Source organism: Triturus cristatus, chromosome 12 (genome assembly GCF_964204655.1).
Source record: "Triturus cristatus chromosome 12, aTriCri1.1, whole genome shotgun sequence".
In the NCBI taxonomy this organism is placed as follows: Eukaryota; Metazoa; Chordata; class Amphibia; order Caudata; family Salamandridae; genus Triturus; species Triturus cristatus.
In genome coordinates this window covers 701,420,660-701,445,160 of record NC_140595.1, presented here as the reverse complement: position 1 = coordinate 701,445,160, position 24,501 = coordinate 701,420,660, and the positions used below count along the sequence as shown (strand labels likewise).

The following is a 24,501-nucleotide window of genomic DNA, read 5'->3' as shown; positions in this document are numbered from 1 at the left end:
ATGGTGCAACAGGCAGCGCCGAAGAGACAAACGTGAGTTGTGCCGGAAGGCGGAAGTGCTGTAAATATAGACACCTGTCTCTAATATATCTCACGTTTTAAGAGCAATCCGTGAAGAGGCTCGAACACACGCATACGGTAGACTGATGTATGTATGCCCTTGTGTGCTGTAAGGTACACTAGTTACATGCAAATATATCAGTTAGCATTTGTTTTATGTAAAAATGTATGTATTTAGAATGTAATGAAATGCAATGTAACTAAGAGATATTTAGACACACGCACACACAGTGATGGCACTGTCGGATTACGTCATTTGAATCTATGTTTCTGATTACACCTCTTATGAGTAACATATTTATTGGGGCCATTGATTGTCGCTGGTGTGTTGTAAGTGGGATAAAAAAAACTAGGGGGGGTGTGGGGGTTCTAAAAGGGGCGTGGCCGGTGTAATTAGGGCATGGCTTAAAAAGTAAGCTACAAATATGTGTTTAGCAAAGTGTGCTGCCCGACTGGTAATTTGCTGCTTCTGTCATCGCATCCAGCTATATAATACAACAATTAAAATCAGACCCAATGATTGTAAGTTGCATAAGATAATTAAGCATCAACTATGGCTTCGTTGGATATAATATTGAAAATGCTTCAGTTCTGAAATGATGAGGCTCATTCTGAGGGCAAAAATGCAGAGCCCGGTAGGGTCCCGTCTCAGCACCGGCTTTTCAGAACAGCCAGCGCTGGGCACCGGCAGGACCAGGCCCACTTAAAGCCATGTTTGTAAACATATACAACTTTATGTATGAATGAATGTCCAGTTATTTACATCCATAGCCATGTTTGTGTGTGTTTGTGTGTGTGTGCGCTGTCTGTATGTGTGCAGTCCCAGTAAAGTGTATAATGTTGTCCTCCTTATGCCTTAGGCAGGACTCTTTGACCACTATTTCAAACTGTTTACATCTATCTGCAGGTTGATTACTCGATCTGCAGAGAGCATAGATGTGCCCGGCTGCCTCGTGCCACACGCGCATTGACACATATGCAGTGTGGCTCGCGCCTCATGCGCAGATAGCCATTGTGCACGTTTACATCGCATCCTTATTCAGTGTCTTCCGCTGCTCCCTTGTGGCTGCGGGTTTTGTAAGAATGCCATCTGGGACCCCCACACACACACCCCAGGATAATTGTATTTGTTCTCCATTATTAGGGAAGTAAAATTAATTCTAAATATGATTTTTTTTTATGAGAAAAGATTCATTGACAGTGGTAAAAAATAACATTGCGCTTCCAAAAAAGAAACACAATGTAGCGTGCATTTTGAGAGAATGTGTATTTTGCACAATTGCAGGAATTGCTTTTGCTACACAAAAGCCATTTGATAGACCACATGCACATTTAGACATGGCTTTAACAGAACAAAGCGTAACTGTTTTCTTTTGTTTACATGCAAATGGTTTTCGTACGTGGAACTGATTTTCCTACGTGCAAATGATTTTTTGTTGTTTTTTAACCAGAAAAGTGTAACATCTAGAAAAATCACCTGTAGATACCTCCTTAGGCTAGGCTGTGTTTAGATGATAACTTGCAAGGGCCATGTGTGACCCTTGGGGCGAGGGGGCATAAACACAGACACAAACACTTGCTCACAACCACACACTCCCAAACACACACCCTCTCAAACTTATAAAGAGACAGACATACACACACACATGCTTACAATAACACCCTCGCACTTATCACTACACACAGACACACTCACAAATACACACACCCTCTCACGCTTATCAACACGCACCCAATCACACTGTTTCTGATTGTGCTGTGATACAACTCGGTCCACAGTCAGTCACACCTCACGCAGACATATTTTTTGACACGTCATTGGATGAGGATGTCAATATCTGTGCACTTCAGAGTTTCGATGCCGCGGTTGAAACTGTCTAAGTGTCTGTTTCTGCCCCCAGCTCGTCGCTCTCTGCAGTATGGTCTCTGGTTCTCTGGTACAGGGACCACACACAGGGTCGACTTGTGGGCCAGATTTGTGTGTGTGGGGGGGGGGTGTATGATGCCTACTTAGTTGCAATATTCTCCCGTCATGGCCCAACTGAGAAACTGATCGCCGCCGTCTGGTACATAGGTTCGTCTCACAAAGCTCACGCGCAGATTGGATGGGCAGAGCGAGCCCGGAGGCAGAGATGCAGACAGACGGGGGCAGTAAGGGGTAGAGAGATTGTGGAATGAAGTGTATCTGAGAGAGAAAGCGAGAAAGATAAAGCGAGAGAGAATTAAAGAGAGTTGAAGAGAGAGAAAGAGAAGCAAGAACGGAGAGAAGCGACATGAGAGTGCTAAAATGAGGTCAAGCTAAGGTGGAGTAACAGCCAGAGCTGCTGACTTTGGCACTGAGGGAACCGGGTTCGAGTCTCGCTGTCCGCTTAACATCTTGTGATCATGGGCAAATCATGTAATCTCCCAGTGGCTTTAAAAAACAAGCACAAGCGCGCCTCGCGTGGCAGCAGGGGGAGGGGTGAGAGGAGGGGGCCTGCGCAATTCACTTGCGGGAGCAAACGGCTGATGCCGCGATAATTGATAACATATGGCACCAGCCGCTCGCTCCTGCAAGTGAATCTCCACACGTGCACGCGTTGCCATTGAAAGCAATGGAACGCGTGCACGTTTTTGCCCGCAAAGCTGTGCTGTTGACTAAAGGTCTCTCCTAAGCAGCGCATACACGCTGCATAGGCGAGACCTAAATACCATAGAAATTCACTTACAAAAAACAAAGGTTGCAGGGATGTTCTACGTAGAAAGTTGATTTTAAAATACCTTAGAAATTCATTAAAAACAAAAAGGTTACACGGACGTTATAGTCAGCAAATAGAATTTAAAAAAAACCTTAGAAAATCACTGAAAAAACAAAGGTTACAGGGATGTTATAGTTAGGCTCATATTTCACTCATACCAGTGAAATTTAGCAGTAATAGTTACCTGAGCTAACTATAACTTACACCCCTGCCATGCACTGCTTATAACCTCAAATATTATAATCACTGATGACATGGTCAGTGACATCACTGATGATATCACTGATGACATCTGATGGTCACCTCCTTAATATGGCCCTGGCTCACAAGCAAGGAGGTTATAAACCAGCACAAATGCAAGCCGACAGAGGGGAGCATGCCATTGCCAGTTAGAATCTGGTAACTACGCACTCCTAGGGGGCGCCGACCAGGATGGACGTTTCACTCAACATCTGAGCCTGGGGCATGAGAGGTAACAAGCAAATCAGGCACAATGGTGACAGCTCAGAAAGGTGAAGAGACTGAGCAAGAACATATCATGGTTCAAAAAGTTCAACAACCCAGTGGAGAAGCGAGAAGATGACGAAGAGAGCCAGAAGGAGCTGGATACAATGGCAAGAGAAGATTTCATTTACTAACAATCAGGGGCTCAGAAGTCACTAGGTCATGTCCGCCAGGTAAGCACGGCCACCAGGCCGGGGATCAGTGTGAGCCAAGAAAGACCGATTCATATTCCCCAGAGCCAACACTTTGATCTGCGCCCAAACCAAGCCTAGCCAAAGACTGAATGGCTTTATATGTTGAACATAGATATAAGAGAATAAAGTGGGGAAGGGATGTAGTGAGCCACCCAGCCACTATGACTCGCCCCTATGACCCGGGAGTGCAGCACCATAACCCTCAAGGTCGGGCGCAGCCGAGGGTCCAAATATTAAGGCGTTCGACCGTTTGTGATCTTACTGCCTCTACACCTGTGTAATGCATATTTTGTGTCGACCATTTTACATAAGCCAACTTAACCATGTTTTAGAAAGTGAGCACAAGCACTTTAGCAGTGGGTAGCACTAGTAAAGTGCATAGAGTCCTAAGGCTAACAAAAATGTACTCAGGAAAAATAGGAGGGGTGAAAGCAAAAGGCTTGAGGGTGCCCCAGCAGAGAGGCCAAGTTCAACACCTTCCCATCATATCAGACCTTTGAGTGGCTTCGCAGGCCCATTGTACTCATATTTGCCATTATGGAGGGTTCAATTGGGATGCTGTATGCAAAGTTATAAACAAAAACTATTTTTTCCGGAAATCTGGCAGCACTATTCTGTATTATTCATAAATACTTCTGTGTAATATCATCATGGCTGTTCTGATTGGGCCTCATCCCACAGCAGAGTGCACAAGGTGCTACTGATTTTTCGGTAGTATGTATTTGGGACCATGTAAGGAGTATTTTTAACTACATATATCAAGTGTGGTAACAAAATAATTTATAAAAGTATGGCTCTACCTATCATTGAAAGCAGGATTTTCCTCCAGTTGGACACATCAGAGTCAAATCTGTTTAGGAGCACCCCCATAGTCATTTTCTATGAATCAGTCTTTATTTTCAATCATGTTTATCTCCAGGTATCTTAGCCCTACCTTGCTTATTCATAGTGCATATTCTTTATAATTTTAGAGGAATATATAATATAGAGGATATATGATTTATTTATGGCAATTATAATAGAGGCCTGATTAGTTGCCAAAAGTTCCAGTAATCTTAAGTACTTAGGGAAAGTTTGACATGGTTTGATAAATATAAAAATATACCATCTGTATAGAACAACTAGGCCTGGGCGAAGCACTACGCTACGCTCGCGTAGTTTGCGAAGTTCGCGCTACTTCGCACTACGCGAACTGCACGTAGCACAGTGCGAACACGCGTAGTGTAGTGTTGCGTAGTGCTGCGGTCATTTTTTGCTTGCTCGCGGTCCTCAACTTCAAGTTGGCGACCGCGAGCAAGCAAAATGACATCCTGGCGAGACTTTTTCCTTGTTCGCGATCGCGAGCATGGAAAATAAACCTCCCGGCGAGATTCCCAACGCGAGGAGGTCAGGTTTCTCATTGCGAGGGGTCGCGTATGCTCGCGACCGCTCGCGATGAGAAACTACCAGTTCGCGGTGATAAAGCTGCCGCTCGAGTAAAAATCTACTCGAGCAGCAGAAAACTACAGCTCGCACTGTGCAAGATGCCATTTTCAATGATTGCACAGTGCCGGTTGCTTGTCCGCACTGTGCAATCATTGAAAACAACATCTTGCACAGTGCGAACATGTTACTACGCAGTTCGCGAAGTGCTACGCGTAGCTCGCGTAGTGCGAACTTCACTTTGCGTAGCTTCGCGAAGTGCTACTTCGCGAACTACGCCCACCCTTAAGAACAACACTGAGTCCAGTGTACAAATGCAAGCCTCTAATTAGGGAATCTCTTCTTCACCAGGAGGTGAGTGGTTCCACAGCCAGGGCAAACATCATTTGGGACCATGGGCACCCTGCCTCCTCCCTCGAAATAAAAGGATGGTCTCAGAATTTGCACTCTTAACCAGTGATCTTGCATACAACAATGTATCCATTGTATATATTTTGGACTGAATCTCATCTTTTCCAATAGTAGCTTTAGGTACGGACATTCAACAGATTCAAATGCCTTTCTGGCATCCAGTGACGATATCACTATCGGTGTCTCTCACCATCTCTGTTTTAGCTAACCAACCTTACGAGCAGGATGTTTATGCCTTGTGGCTCTATGGGCCTAAACCCGGATTGATTAAGGTAGATTCATGTATCTAGTTTTGATATAAAAATCCTCTAATTCCATGTAACACTTTTGTATTGATCATTACTTGCCCATCTAGCCTGTAACTTCCCTATCAGAATTTGCAAATGTTACTTAGCATGTCTAATATCACTGCTCTCCCCCTACACCTACATCCCCATCACTCAACTTTCCTTAATTCCCAGTGTCTCTATTTTCTACCATACTGCATCTCAACTCTTCATACACAAGTAATTAAGGGCCAGATGTGCGAAAATTTTATTTTGCGCCTTGCAATTTGTGACTAATAGCGATTCGCAAATTGCGAGTCGCAAAATAAAATGTACAACAGTGTGTTTAACATTATTTGCGATTCCCAATGGGGTCGTAAATTGTGAGGCTCATTAATCCCTCCCAGGGATGGTGGCCTTCTGGGCTCAGCAGACCACCATTTCTGGGACTGCTTTGAAATGAAGCAGTTTTTTTTAAATGCAGCCCGCTTTCCTTAAAGAAAAATGGGATTAATTTTTTTTAAAAATGAAACGTTTTTCTTTCATTTTTTAAGGGCAGGCAGTGGTCCCTGGGACCACTGCCTGCCCTTAAAAAAGATTTATGCATGCATTTGCAAAGGGGAAGGTGTTCCATTTGCGAATACATTACCACCTACTTGAAGTCGGTGGCAAATGTGTTTTGCGACTGCAATTGCGGTCGCAAAAATTTAGTACATGGTTTTGAGACTCACTATTTGGAAGGGAGTGCCTCTTCCAAATAGTGAGTCACAAAACCTATTTAGCGAGTCACAAATAAATTGCGACTCACTAAATAGGAGTTGTACATGTTTTTGCACGTGCAAATGGGTTCGCAAACCCGTTTGCGCATGCAAAAACGGGTCGTACATCTGGCCCTTACTACTTTCCCTCAGTTGACTCACATGAAGACCAGGGATAAAACACCCATTTTAAACTGCACTGTCTTTGCACTCTCTTGATGTATCACATACTTATCTGTTTATGTCTATGCACTGCTAATATCTACCTATTAATCTGCCATGGCATTAAAAAAAGCACCTTAAGTGCACTGACACCCATCCTTGTGGCCCCAGTCCTTGCAATATAAAATCTAAATACTAACTAGAATAAATAAAAGATCACTTATGTACCAGAGGGTCTTGCATGATCTTTGAAATGACTATGAATATTGGTCTGTGTTCCTGTCTCTTCTAGGTTTCGATCCAATTTATACCAGAGACTTCTGGCTATGATATTTGCTATAGAAGAAATCAATCAGGATTCTTCTCTCCTCCCTGATGCCACACTTGGATTCTGGATGTACGACTCTTGCGGGGTGGTGCAAAGGACGCTGAAGGGTGCCTTATGGATGCTCACAGGCAGAGAAGAGATTATCCCACAGTACCGCTGTCAAAAGACCTCACCACTTGCAGCAATCATTGGAGATGCCGCCTCACTTGCCAGTATACCCATGGCTAGAGTTTTGGGGTTGCAGAGACAACCACAGGTAAGGTAATGCTGGATACTTGACTATCAACCATTCTAAGGCAATGCCAATGATTTACTTTCATTAATTCTTGTTTGTATGTTTCAGAATAATATACGTCTATAAATAATCCATTTTTATAGAATCAGTACACATGATTAGCAGTGATAGATATTTACATACATAAATCTGCTAGGATAGTGAATGATATGTGAGAGTACCATAATATGATAATACAGAATCGAGAAGTTGTCATTCACAGTGGTGGCAGTGCTGGAGTGGTCAATTTAATGAGGTCAGACTGTGTTGGATCTTCTTGACAGATAAACTGCCTCTTTAGGGACCAGATAATGTTTGCAGAGCTAGAGTAAATCTCAATACCATTGAGTGATTGTGTCTGCCAGGGTGATTTGAAAGCGAAAAATTGAGGATACAGAAAAAGAGTTTAAAGCACTGCTATGCTGCTGTAATGTGAAGTGGAGTGGTTGGTTCAGAGTGTAGAGTAAGATTACTGAATGAAAAATGTGGGGGGGTTCATGCCATATATGGTATGAAAACCCAGAGGGAAGAATTTGTGCAGACGCCTATTTTGTCTACTGACCCAACCTTGCAGGTGACAGGAGGGGATGAAATAGCGCAAGAGACGCTGAGTGCAGTCCATGTGGCAAGGTTGAGTCTCATGAAATAATTGTGTGAACAAATGAAAAAGGTTTTGCAATAGCTAGTTTGTCTCTAAAAACATAGTGGCGAACATGGATTTTGGTGAGTGGATTGTGGCAAGCAGTTTGGAACAAACGAGCAGCAAAGGTTGTTGAGGTGATTCAGGTCACCTACATGCTTCAATCAAAGAGGATTCAAGGTTCTAGGCTAAGGGTGAGTTGATTATGACAGTAGGAAGAAAGGACATATAACAAATCATGTATGATGGGAAATGGCTCTACATTCAATTGAAAAGAATTCAAAGCACAATTGTAGTGTGCAAATTCAATTTCAATTATCATCCCAGGAATCAAATTCCCAACACTTTCCATAGCAATAATGTATGATGATCTATCACTGGGCTCCACAAGTGGAGTCCTGGAGTTAACATTTCAAGGCAACACTTTAACTCTAAGATTAACTCTATAATATGCCTTCCAAACAGACATGTAGTTTACAAGATGCAAACCACCATCAAGCATATATTTTGTACTTGTTTTTTTAAATTTGTGCATACTTTCTAGGTTGTGCTTATTTTTAGAGACATTTGGGCTTTTTTTGACATTTTATCCATTTTCCGAAATGAATATTTTGTCTTTTTTATTTTCAGATCAGCTATGGATCCACTGTCTCACTCCTCAGTGACAAACGGCAGTTCCCCTCTTTCCTGCGCACTGTCCCAAGTGACGAGTACCAGTCCAGAGTACTGGCTGATATTATTGGTCACCTTGGCTGGACCTGGGTGGGGATTGTAGCAGAGGAGAGTGACTATGGGCAACTGGGCAGCCAGATCCTGAAAGAGGAACTGGGCAGGTATTCAGCATGTGCTGCTTTCCATGTGGGGCTTCCAGTGGTCTACTCAGAGAGGAGAGTTAACTATCTCATTAATGTGATCAAGGAATCCCAGGCAAAGGTTATTGTGAGTTTTTCTAACATGCAAAGCATGCTTCCTCTACTGAAGGAGGCAGCAAGACTCAACCTCACCGAGAAAGTTTGGATCGCAAGTGAAGGCTGGTCAGAAAAGGAGCACTTCTCAGACTCGGAGTTCAATAAGGTTCTAAATGGCTCCCTAACACTTGTATTCCAGAAGAGTTTGCTTCCGGGATTCCGAAATTTCATACTTGGCATTCAACCCTCTCTTACCTCTTCCGACATTTTCTTAAGAAGCTTCTGGGAAGATGTCTTTGGTTGTCAGTGGCCTACAAATGAGACAAAAAGAACATCTACAAATGTTAAAGACTGTTATGGTACAGAGGAGCTAGGACGCAACATCTCGTTTCTTGATGAAGCCAACTTCAATAATGCTGCTCCTGCTTACAAAGCTGCCTATGCCGTGGCTCATGCACTGCATGACCTGCGTGCTTGCAAAGATGGGGAGGGCCCTTTTCAGAACAAAAGCTGTGCAGACAGAGATCACTTTGTGCCCTGGCAGGTGAGGATATGGATTTTTGTGGAAAGGTTGATAGGTCTCTCAAAATCCCTGGTAGAAGTTTCCCAAGAGACAGGAGACAGTGGCATGGGTGACTTCTTTTGATGCTGGGACTTACCTCCTCTCAATTCTTTTACCTAAAAAAATGAAAGAAACCATTTAATATAGGCTTTTCAGTGGCCTTACAGTGCACATATCATGAATTTTTTTAAATAACAGTAGGTGAATTAAAAGTATTCGATCCAATAGAACTTCACCAAAAAGGCAGCAAAAGCCCCTGAAAAACCCCTACATAAACTATAACATTCGGAAAAATATTCTGCAGTCTTTGATGAAGAATAACAGTTGGATAGTTTTCAGCTGAGGCTATCTGGTAACAGTTGCTTATAGAGCAAGAGCGATCAAGGTAAAATAGGGTTCATCTAAGAGAATAGATCAGTACGGACAACATATTACACGACAAGGTGGCGGTAGGTGACCTGACACTGTCTTTACACAGTCTGAGATGTGATGGTACTCGGTCCAAATTAGCATTTCACATTTGAATGCATTAGTAAGCAGAAGATCAATAAATGTGATCAAACTGAGAAAGACACTCCTCTGCACATCCTCATTCCATTCACAGAAAACCTGCAAATTTAAATACTCTACCCTCAATGCAATATCAGATCTCTGAGACTTTCCCCTCACAGAGATTTTTCACAGTGCCTGCTTGGGAGATATGCTGTGCTTCCATTAATCCCTCATCTTGTTCTCCTTGTCTCAGTCCTGACTATATGAGGCATCCTCCACCTTAAACAGAGCTTTTACAATGCTTGTTAGATCTACGATATTAAAGTATAGTCCTTCTTCCTTTTCTTACAAGTGGAGTTGAAGAAGGCTCCTCTCCCTTACCTTGTATCCTGTGTTTTCCCAGTCTTTAGCAGAGGTAAGCCACACAGTGCTGTCTTTCTTTGTGCTAGCTTGTTCCATGTGATATTTCTTAGATTTATAATGTTGTCGACAGAGACGCACCAGTGAAGTTGAGATACCTGCACTGCAGCTGACGCACTCCTAGCTCATGTGCAGAGAGCTATTTGGGAGCCATCTTCGGGGTATACCGAGCTCATGTTGGTGTACTTTGTGCGACAGGTATGCAAAGGCTGCAGATATTGTTCTGCCTCTTCTACCTCAGGTGGAAGTTTGGGAAGGAGCAATATTATTTGAAAGGATGCCACTATAGCACAAATCTTGTTCACCGGCATCTTGCATGGAGGGGAGAAACACAACCTCCAAGTGCAATTATATGGAGTAGGCTTCAGAGGAAAGGCAAAGCGCTGCATATTTCTTGAATTGACCTGCAATGCCTAAATAAAGAGGCGGTCAACTCAGCCCTCGAATAAAGAGGCAGAGGGATGATAATGAGGGCACTGAGGGTGATCAGAAGAACAACTATGTGTAGTCCTCCCAAATACGAGATCTCTTTAATCATAACATGGAGACCATGGGTTTTGATTAAAGAAGAAGGGTTTTATGCCCAATATTGTGGGACCCAGGTGAAGGATTTGCCTGTTCATGATGTCATTGAGCAGTTGTTGATCAGGTAATGGAGATATATAGATAAAACGCCCATCCCTCGCTTCCTTTACCAAAGATATCTTTTAAAGGATTTTTATACAGAATGTTCTTGTATTCGGAAAGTGAATATAATTATGGAATGAATGGCGTCAACTTCAACACTGGCCTCAGAGGATTCCACCTTACCTGATGTAGTGGATAGGAAGGTCAAGGCTACACTTAAAAGGTGATTTAGGGCTGCTCATTTCACCATTATAGCAAACACATATGCTGCTTGTAAATAATTTCAAGCAATTGTTTAATGCTCTGCAAGAGAAGAAGGATCCTATGTCCCTATAGGCCAAAATGGTTAGTTCCTTTCTAATTTGTCATTTGATGGGCTTTGGGCAGCATCGTCTTCAAAAGGGGCAGTGGTTACTGGGCCCCGCCTCCTGTGAACGACATCATGGAAATTAGAGGCTGCACTGTGATCTCTTATTGAAAAGCTGACTTTTACACGATCAAACCTATTTGGTCCGGAATTTCATGATTTAGTCTGAAAGGTGGCTGAGGAATAGAAGATCTTCAAGCCCTTTCAGCTCTTTGAGAACACAAACTATTTCCTTGTGAAATCACAAAACAGGAATCTCAAGACAAGTGTCCCTTTCATGGCTGAGTGGTCATTGTAGTGGGGCTGCATATGCTTCTTAGACCTGACTAGGTAGTGTCCAGGATCAAGGACAGTCAGGTAAACGACGATCACAGAGTTGGAACGAGGTTTAAAGATTTTTCCCATCTTTGAGAGATGTTCATTTCCCTTTGCTCCTACTCCTCCAACAGCCCATTTTGATCACCTTATACTACAGAAAGACAATTGCAAGTGACAGTCCTCGCATCTGGGAATGCAAGCATTATTAATAAGGCGGCAGTGATTCTGGTGCCAATGCATGAAAGAGGAAAAAGATATTACTCTACTCTGTTTTTAGTCCTGAAGTCAGACGGAAGCTACCATCCAGTTTGGATCTGAAAGCCTTCATCGAGTATGTTTGAGTAGAGAATTTATGAATGGTGTGACTGCTGACAAATACTCCTTTGATGAAATGAGAAGATGACCTCTCCACTTTAGATTTACAGAATGCTTACTTCAACATGCCCATTCACAAAGTGAGTCTGTGTTTTTTTCTTTTCACAGTGGAGGGATAAGCATTCACAGTTTCAAGCCCTTCCTTTCGACCTGGCAACCTCTCCTATAGTCCTTACAAAGTTATTATCAGCAGTTGGAGAACATCTACAATTGGAAGGGATCATAATTATGCCATACCTTGATTATTGTCTGTTTGTCCTTTCCTTATGACTCAGATGTGAAGAAGGTGACAGAAGTGTTGCAACAGTTAGGATTCATTATCAACTTCAAAAATTCTCATCTCCAACCAGAAATGACTAAGACCTTGTTCTATATCTTATCAGTCTAGGGTGGACTTTTCTTCCTCAATTCTGGAATTCTGTGCTTCTGTAGTTGAAAGTGCAGGTTCTGATGGTAGCGGCATGGCAGTAGTCCCCTGAGCATGATTCCATCTGAAGCCTCTCATGAACCACCTCCTTCTGCATTGGTCCCTGAGCTCTCATGATTTTGAATACCTGCTGCCTGTCACTCCTTTCATATGGAACAGCTTGAGTTGGTGGTTAGAGACTCATAAACTAACACAAGGGGTTCCTTTCCATTATCCTCCTCAGATGTTGTTAACCACAGATGCCAGTCAGTGAGGGTGGGGAGGAATGTTGGGGATCAAGAAATTCAGGGTGATTGGTTGAGAGAAGAGAGCCATCGCTCCTCAAACTGAAAAGTTGTCAGTGGTTTGGTTAGCATTTCAAGCTTTTTCTTGCCAGTTGGAGGGTGCCAATGTTGTTGTGAGACCAGACAATCAGGTCACCAGATCTTTAACTTAATCAGCAGAGGGACATGAGATGCAAAGCGTTGAAAGAGGAGACAACCCATATACTTGGGTGAGCGGAGGAACACTTCTTGCACTGAAAGTAGTGTACATCCAGATGAGGTTGAACTCTAGAGTGGGAAGCTTGAGCTAGAACCTTCAGTCCTAAGTGAGATATCATCTGTCTGTTCAGGAGTTCAACTACATTTGTGCAACTTTCTGGACACCTTAGATGGATCTGTTTGCGTCCCCTCAGAACAGGATGCATCCAGAGTTTTTCACAGAGACAACCTGTCCCCAACTTGGGCGGTAGATGCTCTATCAGTTGCCCGGCCAGAAGGTCTTCCATATGCCTCCCCTTGAGTCCCCTCTTCAGAATACTCGGGAGGAGAGGGTGTTGGTAACTCTGGTGGCCCCATTCTGGCCTTGCCACTCCTGATTTTCTCTTCTTCTGTCATTGTCCAAGACAAACTTTGCAAAACTCACTTCTACAGTTTCCTCTTCCTCTCTTGATACTTGAGAGGGTAGTTTGCAGCAACAGGGGTGTTCAGAACTAGTACAGAAGAATATTCAAACCTCAAGAAAGCCCTCAACATTTGCTCACTATAAGAAGCATTGGAAATCTCTTTTGGTTGTGTTGCGAAAGTATTGGATCGAATGTCAGTGGATCCAGATAAGATCCTTGTTTTTTTATGGGACAGGTTTCAGAAAGGTCTAGCATCTTCTCCATTGTCTTTTCAATGGTCAGAAGTGAAGGCTTTAAGAATCAATAAGGACTAGTGTGTGCTTTCTCCTTTGGTGATGAGGCTTCTCAAAAATGTAGGTTGCAAAGGCCTCCAGCCCCCTGTCAAGTCTAACATGGAATCTGTAAGACCTGGGGTCTCCAGGCCCTAAGGGGGTAACGTGACACGAGCGGCTGGGCACCCAAAGGCCTGTGTGTTAAGCGACCATACAACACACGCATCCTCTGAAGCAGTAAATGCACACAATAATGGACGCCACAAAATAAAGTGAATGCAAATTAATCAGATTTTATCTAATCAAAGGAGCACACACGGTAATCTTGGAGGGCAATGTATCTTAATTTGTACACATTAACATTTGCATTACAGCTTCTCATTACCTGTACACTTTAGCATGTGCATTACAGCATCTCATTACCTGTACACTTTAACATGTGCAGTACAGTATCTCATTACGGTTACCTCAGCAATCCCTGCAGTATGAACTTCCCTAGTGCTGCGGGCCGGGGCCTGCACATGTGGCGCTACTGGGACATAGAACGCATTGAGCACTGGTAAATACGATGGAACGATCAGTGCTACTCCAACATAGAACGCATTGAGCACTGTTGAATACAAAGGAATGATCAGCGCTACTGAGACATAGAACGCATTGAGCACTGGTAAATACAATGGAATGATCAGCGCTACGGGGACATAGAACGCATTGAGCACCGTTGAGTCCTGTGAACGGCAGTCCCCAGGAGAGGGTAATCCCACGGAGGGGAGACTCACAATTACGGCGGGAAATCCCACGGAGGGGGGAAAGTCACAGTCTCTGCATGCGGTGTCGTTCCCACTTGGCAGGGGGCGCACCGGGCCTTCCCACGACTCCCGGGGAGCAGGGGGGGGCGAGTCTCAGGCCACCACACGGCTGCGCTACCTCCCAGCCCCCGGGGGTTACCTTGGTCTCATCGCTCGGTTCCGCTCCGGGCCCTTCTTCCGATGCGCGCAACGGCGCGGGACACTCCCGGACACTCGCTCTTCCTTCTGACTCTGCGACGGCAGCGGCGGGGCCCCGGGCTTCTCCGCAGGCCCCGACTTGGCACTGACACTTCCCTGAGGCCTACGGGCCGCGGCGGTGATCGCGTTGCGGGTCCTCGCACCAGGGGGGGTCATAAATTAAGCGGGAGCTCGGCCAGCTCCGCGCTCGACAGCAGATCCGCATAGGGGGTCACAGGTCAGGTCTGGCAGCGCAGGAAACACAGCGCCAGTACCTGGTCGATCCCCAGCAGTCAGGCAATCAGTCGTTTCATGAAGTTACAATATTCGCTTTGGCATGAAGTTTCAGGATGTCGCTTCTGCAGTTTCAATATTCAGTCTTTGTGGCGCAGATGATACTGGTGCCCTTGGGGTTCTGTTCCTTGGGGGGTAGGGGATGAGTTGGCGACTAGGTCCTTCCTAGTCAGGCTGGGCAGAGGTTCCTTGGGTCCTCCTACTGCTGGGCAAGATCAGTGGGTTTCACAGGATCCCTCACTCACTTAAGAGGCAGCACCTAAGCCCTGTCGCTCTCAGAGGCATAAGTCCCAGGCTAGGCCCTACCGCCTACACTCCGGCATGGATTCTCCAGCTCTGCTTCACCCCAACTGGCCAACTGACTGGAAAAAGTTCCCTCCCTCACTTATGTATCCCTAGGTCAGGTGACCTCTAGACAAGGCGGCAAAAGTAAAAACCACACCTCCCTTCTAGAAGGTTCCAGCACATTCCAGGAGCTTCCCCATTCTACCTATGGGACAAAAAAGGCGGGCTGGTGTCGCAACATTGTTGTGGGGTTCCAGCCAGCTCCTGGCAGCTAGGGTGCTACTATGAAAGACCACTCTGCAGTAGCAGGGGTCTGTGGCAGCCATCTTGGGAGAAGGGAGCACCTGCACCTTAACACTGGTTGGCAATGAAAAGGCGCCCGGAGACCTAAGTCCAACATCAAAAATGAGGGTGGAAAAAATGAGGCACGATCAAAAATAGATGGGGAGACTACCCTAGGGCTGACAGGTCCAACAGGATCTATCCAAGTTTCTGAAACTGTTAGAACTACATCCTTTTAAGCCCCTAGAAGATGCAGAATTGGGGTCATTATCACTGAATGCATCCTCCCTCATTGCCATCACAATCAGAAATATGTTTGGGTGATATTGGATCTCTGGTAATTTCTTATCCATATTCGTGTTTTATTCTCGATAGAGTGGTTCTTAAATTGGATCCTAAATTAGTACCTAAAGTACCTTCTCTTTTTCATTAGTCCCAAGAGAGTGGCTGCCAGTGTTTCCCTCAGAGGTTAATTCTGAGATTTCTTATTCCCTTGATGTAATGCAAGCCTTAACTATTTATCTACAACATACTAAATTTTTACATTGTCAAATGCTCTGTTTGTTTTGCATTGGCATGGCAAATAAGGGTAGAAATGTTTCCTCTCAAACTATCTGGAGGTGGGTCCACCAAGCTTTCTCTCAGGCATATATAAGTCTAGGTGATTTATCCACACCAGCGGTTCAGGGGAGATCAACTAGGGCTGTATCAACATCTTGTGCAGAGCTAAGGGGTGCCTCAGTATACATATTTGACAGGAGGCAACATGGTCAACCCATAAGACATTTGTAAAGCACAACTAGGTTAGATCTCTTTCAGAATTCTGATGGTAATTTTGCTTCCACTCTATTGAAATCAGAAATGGTGTTATTCTTGAATAAATCAAGTATTTACTTGTTTATATGAGTGGACTGTCAGTGCAACTTATTGTAGCTTGATAAGTCCTCATATAGTCAGCTGGGACTAGGAGGATGAGATGAGAGTGTAATGACTCAATTACTTACTGGAAATCTTCTTTAACCCCATTTATTGTCCTCCTCGTCCCAGTCCATATCCCTCCCTCCCCGCAAGGATTGCACCTTTATGTTTGCGCATAGGATTCACAGTAGACAAGGTAACGGGGAGCAGCCTTCTTCAACTCCACTTGGTGGAAAAGAAAGAAGGACCATACTTTGATATCATAGATCTCACAAGTGTGGTGAAAGCTCCGTCTGATGTGGAGGACATCTTATATAGTCTGGGATGGGACAAAGGGGATGTTGAAATGGCGTAATGAAGATTACTGATAAGTAATTGAATCATCACTTGCAAAAGTCCCCTTGCATCACACTCTATCGTTAAGTTTTCTGATGTGTCTCAGTCGCCAGCATAGAAAGTTAACTTAACAGAGCTACATTCCCATTAACACTACAGACAGCATAACTTCACCAAACAGTGTGAGGCTGGGGTCTGTGATGGAAACCTTGCAACTACTTGGAAAATCATCCGTAGCATGCCAAACAGAAATGAACATTTAGTCTAACAATTGCATGTGGATAGGTTCTGTCTAAACCCAATTTTGCTGTGTCTTCTCAGAGCCATGATGCGCGCATCATAGAATGTCTCATTTTTGGGACTAGGTTTATGGAAATTACGGACTTATTCTCCAGGGAAATTAATGATATTGAAAATGTTATTGTTAGCCAAAAATATTGAGAGCAACCTCTAGAAAATAAGCAAGATAACTCTGAATTGCACAGTACTCACAGTGGCATTGTGGGATCTGTGGCACAGAAAGATACAATGATCAATACAAAATATCAGTGTGTCCAGTGTAGAAGCTTAGATTAGGAACGGGCTTCTAGGAGACACCAGTAGTTTTTGCTTCAGCTCTAATAACAACTTTGGAGCTTATTCTTCTCAATCTCCCATTAATGCTGAAACAGGATTCCATGTAAGGAGGCACTATCCTATGCCATTTTTGTGAATGCGCGGCACTTATTTGCATGTGGTTACTTCTTGGCGGGAGTAGTGAACCGATCTAAAAATTATTAAATGGAATGCAGCCTGAGCAATTTACCAGTGGCAGAGACTTTTGCAAATATTTCATACATGACCTTTTGTTGCTTTAATTTAACACCCAAAGTGTATGGACATACCCATACGTGAGTCCAATGCTGACAGCCCAATCGGATCAAAAGATGAAACTTGTCTTGGATTGTTTGTGCTCCCATTCAGAGAAGACATGGTTTGGCAGTTCGGCCTGGACTGTTCTATCTGGAGCAGACGCAAGACTGATTTGCATTTTGTTACTCACCGCGGGAATGGGACAGCAGTCAAAAAAACATGGACTGTAATGAAGCCCAAAAAACTGCCAGACCCTGAGACTTTTCTGAGCATTCCATCCATCACCTTTGTTGTTTCACATGTGTTATTTGCCCATATGTAGATTTGTAGAACAGTATTTCCTCACAAGTGTATAGCAGTTAAATCCTGGTGAGGATTTTTATAGCAAATAGCATGAGCTTTCAGTGTGCACACTGGGTGCATTGCATGCAACTAATCAGAGCTTTACATTTTACACAGCAGAGCTATTTTTTATCAGACACGTAAGAGTCCCAGCACAAAAGAGCTATTCCACTAAATGCACAGAAGAAAAAGCATGACCAGCTGATCACTGGGAAGGATATATATCAGACGGCTGAAAAATATAAGGGATTTTGTTGCTACTTCTGACATTGGATGATACAAGTTACAGAGAAAGGATAAGGAGAGTCTGTTAGGTAAATTAAAACAGAGGCTAGGTAGAAACAAAACAAGAAAGTTGTTTTGGCTACTCCAGTATTACTCTTCAAAAGAAGGAAAAGCTTATAACCCAGCTACTTGAATCCACACTGCAAGACCTTCATTACTTTCTTCTAAGCCTTGGCGAATTGTATGTAATTTCATATAAATGAATTCTGCAAAATACCAAATAAATGACACAAAATCACTCTTTATTACCCAAAATGGATGTAAGATGCATTTAGCGCAAAAACAATTAGCACAGAAATTTAGAGTACATTTTTCATTTCATTCTCAGTGTTCCCAAGCTCTCACAATCAGATTTTAACCTGAACAAAATCTAAATTATGTGACGCGTAACATCATAATCTCTGGCATTTTGCTTACCAAGTTTAGTACAAACTGCCGCAATTTACCCAAGAGTACGTCAGCGTAAACTGAATGTTGCCCAAGCCTACTTTCTACCTGTACAAGACTGTATTGTCATCATCACCTGAAAGCTCAAGCTATGACTCCTCCAGAGTCTGAACCAGCAAAACCAATTAGCACAAGTCTGCCTTGAGCTTGACCCTTCTGGTCAAATTGAATTGCTCTGAAGTGTCTGCCAGCAATTTAAAAACCTTGCATAATGCCAAATAAGTATATTAATATCAAGGAGTTGAATGGGTACATTCTAAGTGTCATGACCCCATGCATTACAGCATAAAAACATTGGACTTTTCAAGTGAACCAGTCTGAATAGTAAGCCAAACTTCATAAGATAGGATGCCCATAATATTATGTTATATCTAGACATAACTTTAAATCAACAGGCAGAGCTGAACATTGCTGACAGTTCCCTGCAAAGTTGGATTTCAGATTTACAGACACAATTGTAACTAGCCCAGCTGCTAGAAGGAGGCACTGCCAGTATGATATTCAGAAGATGGTGAGTGAAGAAGAGACTCAAAAGTCAAGAACTGAACAAGTTAATCAAAGAGAAAAACAGTAATAACATGAAACAGCATGCTTCTTTATAGAAATTACAGCCATTATAAAATGAGAAAATACTGCCAGTGAACGACTCTCCCCTGATGATGGCAAATTCATTACCACTAGCAGCAAATGCATTATTAATGGCAATCATCATTAATTAAAATATATACTGTCCAAAACACATTTTAAGTTCTGAGTTTCTCTTAAAAATGGGAAACGCCATAACCAGCTTATGAAATGTGACACTTTGGCTATGTGTGGCCATTAAACAATGATGCAGGAGAGCTTTGTCCTGCCCAGTGGTACATTTTGACCATCAAGGGATGTGGCTAGGAAATGAAAACAGCCACCATTTTTAACCAAACATCTGAAGGCACCATCTTTACTTCTTTATTCACCCTTACAATTGTATTTATTTTTGTTCTCCCCAATGTACATTATCTCTCCGTCTCTACTTTCTCTTCAATCCCCATTCATGCTGTATGTCGAATTTAGTTATTGTACAGTAACTTCAGTATCATGCATATATCATTAAAGTTCTATGTACAGAATTGTAATAACCTTGGGTGAAATGGCACTACAAAAAAATACACTTAAGTAAATGAATCAAAAATAAATAAACGCCATGTAGCGACTGAGGCAAGAAAGCCCCATACTCCATAGAAGAGAAACCACCCTTTGACCCACCCATTCAACTAGCTACCCGTTCAGATACCCATTCTTGAATCCTTTCACCCTTACATCCATGCATCCAACCACCCATTTTTTTTACCAGTCAGTCCATCCACCTATTCACCCATCAATACATTCATTCATCTTTCCACCCATCCATCTTTTCATTGTTTTATCTGCCCACTCATCTTTTTACCATATATCTCTTCTTCCATATTACCATCATTATCATTGTACCACCTTACCATAAGAAATCAGTAGGAGGCATTGGTTTCTCAGTATAAGCTGCCAAGCTTTAGAACTTCTTGCTAGACTATTCCCTTGATAAATGCACCACCAGCAGCCAGGCGACAGAGCCCAGAAAACAGACAGACCTTCAAACCCAATCCTCAGCTTACAACCCACAAAGTGCACACAGCTCAACCAGAAAACTGCTTTCATTATGCAGGTAAGCAAAAAAGGGCTGACCTATGGGTCGCAATGACATTATATAGTCATGCAGTTCCATATATAACTGTTATGGCCTACAATAACTCTAAAACCATACTATACAGGGATCAAAAATGAATTGTAAGATATACCTCTTAAAAACACATAATCCATATCTTCTATGAGGGTTGTCAATCACCATTAATGTACAGTCAAAAAACTAACATCACCAAATAAATGAACAGGCATGGAACAACTGAAGAGATCTGAAACACATTACTAAACAGTTTTGGAGGACTTTAATCCAGTCTATTCACTAGCTACTAAATAGCTATACAATTTGACCCTTCTTTACATCTCTAATAGATTATGAGATATGGAATAATAGTAAAAATGGGCATTCCTACAGATCTCTCCACATCTCACTCCCTCCAACATGCCAGCTCAGGTACACAACTATACACAAAATCTCACATTGGACAACCCAGTGCAGCAACCAGCTAAGCACATTAAGCAGACTATATCATATGAAAAAACGTAAAAGGACCAGCAGAGCTGTTTAAAAGCTAACAGCATACTGAAACCATAAAAGTGTGTGACTTTCCCTTTCACTTCATCATCCAGGATATAATTTATTCTGGCGGTAATTCAAGAATACCAGCATTAATATTTAACTGCTTACCACCTTACAATACCATATGAGCTATAAGCTTTTCAACAAATCTCAGTTGGCATAGCTAATCGGACCCAATCAAGATTTGCAGGAAGAAATTCTGTACCAACACTTAGGACCCAATTCACAAACATAATGTTAGACCAACAGTTGAAGTTAAACCCAAAGTCTAACTTTACTACTTCTCAGTATTCACAAAGGTTAGTTACTACGAGTACATTTTGACTGTTATTCTAACTTTACCTTTGTGAATACCGAAAAGTAGTAAAGATAGACTTTTGATCTTACTTTACCTTTGTGACTACCAGAAAGGTGGTAAAGTTAGACCAAAAGCCTAACATAGACCAAAAATCTAACTTTACTACTTTTTGGTATTCACAAAGGTAAGTTACTATGGATAAAGTTAGACTTTTGTTCTAACTTTAACTTTGTGAATACTGAAAATTATTAAAATTAGACTTTTGATCTAAGGTAGTTTTTTGGTCTAACTCTACCTTTTTAAATGCCTGAAAGTAGTGAAGTTAGACTAGTGATCTAAGTTAGACTTTTGTTCTAACTTTACCTTTGTGAATTGGGCCCACAATGTATCATGTTCATTCGTCCCCACACACTGTTTAGGACTGCAGCCTTGCGGAAATGATGTATAGCATATCAGAAAAACTTTTTAGTTTTTCTAAAAAATTGCAGATTGGAGTTTTTTCTTTAACAAAAACAGAGTAACATCACATCGTGCCTTGATATGGCACAGCACGACTAGGCCATGTAGCATATTTACAAAATGGACACCCACCTTGTTCCTCTTCCTCCTGCACTTAGTCAGTTCCCCACCTACAGTGCCCTTTGTTAGGACAGTAAACTATAAAATAGTAAACAAATTGTTTAATTGAAATTTGTATAGGTATGAGCAATGTAGCAGATGAAATTCACTGGCCTGACCTTTGTTGTTACTGCTAATGAACACTTCTTTGGTTTCAAAATCCCATTCCTGCAATGCACTCATTTTATGCTATACTAGGTTACCAGTGAGTGGCTAAATAGACACCATTTGTATTCCTGTTATGCAACCCACTGAGTTATCCCCATAATGTGCAGGCTTCAGCTAGCAGGTGTGACTCCATTTTGTATTTCGGAATCCTTATTAGTAGAGGTGGGCGGAATTTGCGTAGGTGCCCTACGCAAATTATCGCAAAATTGCTCTAAATCTATGCGAGAACGCTGAACTTTCGCGAAGATGCAGAAATTGCTTTTCCCGCCCGTTTGCGATGTGTTTTTGCATGCTTGCGGCGAAATATATCTCTAACTTGCCCATGCGGTCGCTAATGGGCGCGCGTGCCCATCTTGCTCGCGATGCTTATTTCCTGTTCTGGGTCGAATGACGTGTTCGCGATCGCAAACTCTCGCTGGATAGCACGACCGGCTAGCAACAATCCAACATCTCGTGGCGCACGCAAACGGATAGGAAAACTTGTCGGCGAACGCAGGGATCCAGTAAGTCGCTACCGTGCACGCGAGAATGCATTTTTAAAGCGCAAACAAGAAAATACTTCCGTTTTCGCAGCGGACCGCGGAAGGTTTGACATCTCCGCATTCTCCGCGGAACGCGGAAATGCCAAAACTTCACAACTTCCACAAGCGGAACGGAAATTTTCGCCCAGGCCTACTTATTAGGCTGCTTAGACTGTGCCTGAACTAGGCCTCATTATTTCTATTGCTTGCCTCAGCAGAATACTGTATTGCATTATTATTTTCTCTTCTGTTCAAGGCTGCTTTCCGACTTACTAATGAAAAGGCCATTTGCATACCTACCCGAATGTGTAGTTCTGCTCCTACGTTAGGAGACGCTGGGACTCTGCGCGGTAACCTTGAATTACAGATAACATGTACCCATCTGGCAGGTGGTAGCCCATCCTTCTGTGCCTCCTTTGTTCATGTTCGGCCCAGGCCGGTAACTTTCCACTCTGGGCGTGGTTGGAGGCTCTTGGGAAGAATCATTACGTGTTGCAGACTGTTGGGGGGGTCAGTCCCTCGGCAGATAGGGTGCAGGTCAGATTGGACTCCTCTGCATAGTAGTGCTAATAAAAGCTTGTTTGTGTTCTCGACTGTCTGAGTGACTCTTCATTACTTGGGTAGGCATAGCAGGTGGTTGAAAGTAACCCGGGTGGCCCCTAAGGGCCACTTCCCTTCACACTTTTGTTTGCGCACAGTCTGCTATCAGTATGGCATTATAACACTTTTGCTGGTCTAAAGTGTTACTTTTAAAACATTTCCATCTTGCATCTCTGATTCTGCTTTTTTTATGTGGATGCAGAAAAAAAATTCAACATCATAATTCCACATCTTGATTGGCAGAATCATGGTGGAAACAGCAGCCATGTATTATCTGTGTTAATTAATTACGCATCCAATAAAAAACGGTAGTGGTGTGGGCTTCATAACACTGAATCATCGATACGAGGCCCAGGAGAGAGGGGCCAGTGGTGCAGCAATGGTGTCATAGGGCCTGGTCAAGCAAGGTAAATGATTCACCACCCTCCCCCATCCAATGGCTGGGCAATAAATTGTAGCCATAAATTGGGTACATTGGGCCCCATATGCCCCTGGACTCTGGTGCCACTGCAAGTTAGCTCATTCCCTGAGGTTCGCAGCAATGGTTGTGTGTTATGAGGGCAAGGAAAAGATCTTTCCTTAGGCTGCATAGGACCATGGCTCTGAAGCCCATGGAGTAGAGGCCAAAGGTGCAGTAATGGAGCCATGGGCCTAATTTGGGTGTATTTTGATGACATTACTTAAGTGCCTCAATGCCACAGCATGTGCTACACTGTTACATCCCCCAGAGGTGCCTCCTCTCCAAGCCCTAGCAACTATAGCGAAGTGCTGCGATGTCCAGGGGAGGATCTGGTTCTCCTGGACCCCCATCAGAGCTGGATCATGGCTTTAAGGCCCATGGAAGAGTTGGTACTGGTGTAGAAATGGCAAGCAAACCAAATTAGACCCCCTCCCAGTTGGTGGTCAGTAAAAACAGCCATAATTTTGTTGAATGGGATACCTAAGATTCCTGAGTCAGGGTGCTACTGCACCTGCTGCAGTACTGATAGATACACCCATCCATGGGGCCCCATTCTATGAGCCTCACAGCAATGACTTAGCGCTGTGAAGCACAAGGGGGGGTCTCCTCCTTTCCTAAGCCTTGCAGTGTACGACCAATGGCTGCAAGCTTAAGAGGAAGAGGGCCGCTTCTCTCCCTCACAACACTTGAACATGGCTGCAAGACCCATGGAAGAGCACCCTACTCTGCCCACAGGCTGCACAGTAAAAAACAGCCCCAAAATTGGTGGATTGGGGACTAAACACCACTGGGGCCACTGCACCCAGTAGACTACTGATGCCTATGGTTGAAGCATGCACATAGCCATGGTAAGGTGCTACGACTACCAGTAAGGGATTCTCCCTTCCCCGTGCTTGGCAGCCATGGTATAGCACTGCAAGGCCTAGGAGTGGGGCACCCCTCCATGCAGTCTCAAAGCTATGCACAAGCACATTGAGGCTCAGAAAAAGCCCTAGGACTGACAGCCAGTATCTATCTTTACAAGGTTCCGGGGTAGAGGCCACATTGCCATGGGCCTCGCAGCCATGATCCATCACTATGAGGCACAGAGCAAATTGTGTGAAGTCCAGTGGTGGGAAGCCATTTTCCGTGGGCCTCACAACCATGGTCTTGTGCTGTGAAGCATT

The 24,501-nt window shown here is 43.4% G+C and overlaps 1 protein-coding gene across 1 annotated transcript in view; it reads left to right on the top strand.

The window, feature by feature from the left end:
* Positions 1 to 3,463: 3,463 nt before the first annotated feature.
* The window catches only part of LOC146780139 (vomeronasal type-2 receptor 1-like), a 154,606-nt gene continuing 133,568 nt past the window's right edge, over positions 3,464 to 24,501 (top strand). The window contains exons 1-3 of the mRNA XM_085637124.1: positions 3,464 to 3,474; positions 6,807 to 7,098; positions 8,387 to 9,208. Coding sequence (XP_085493250.1) covers positions 3,464 to 3,474; positions 6,807 to 7,098; positions 8,387 to 9,208 — 1,125 coding nt within the window. The remainder of the gene's footprint in view (positions 3,475 to 6,806; positions 7,099 to 8,386; positions 9,209 to 24,501) is intronic.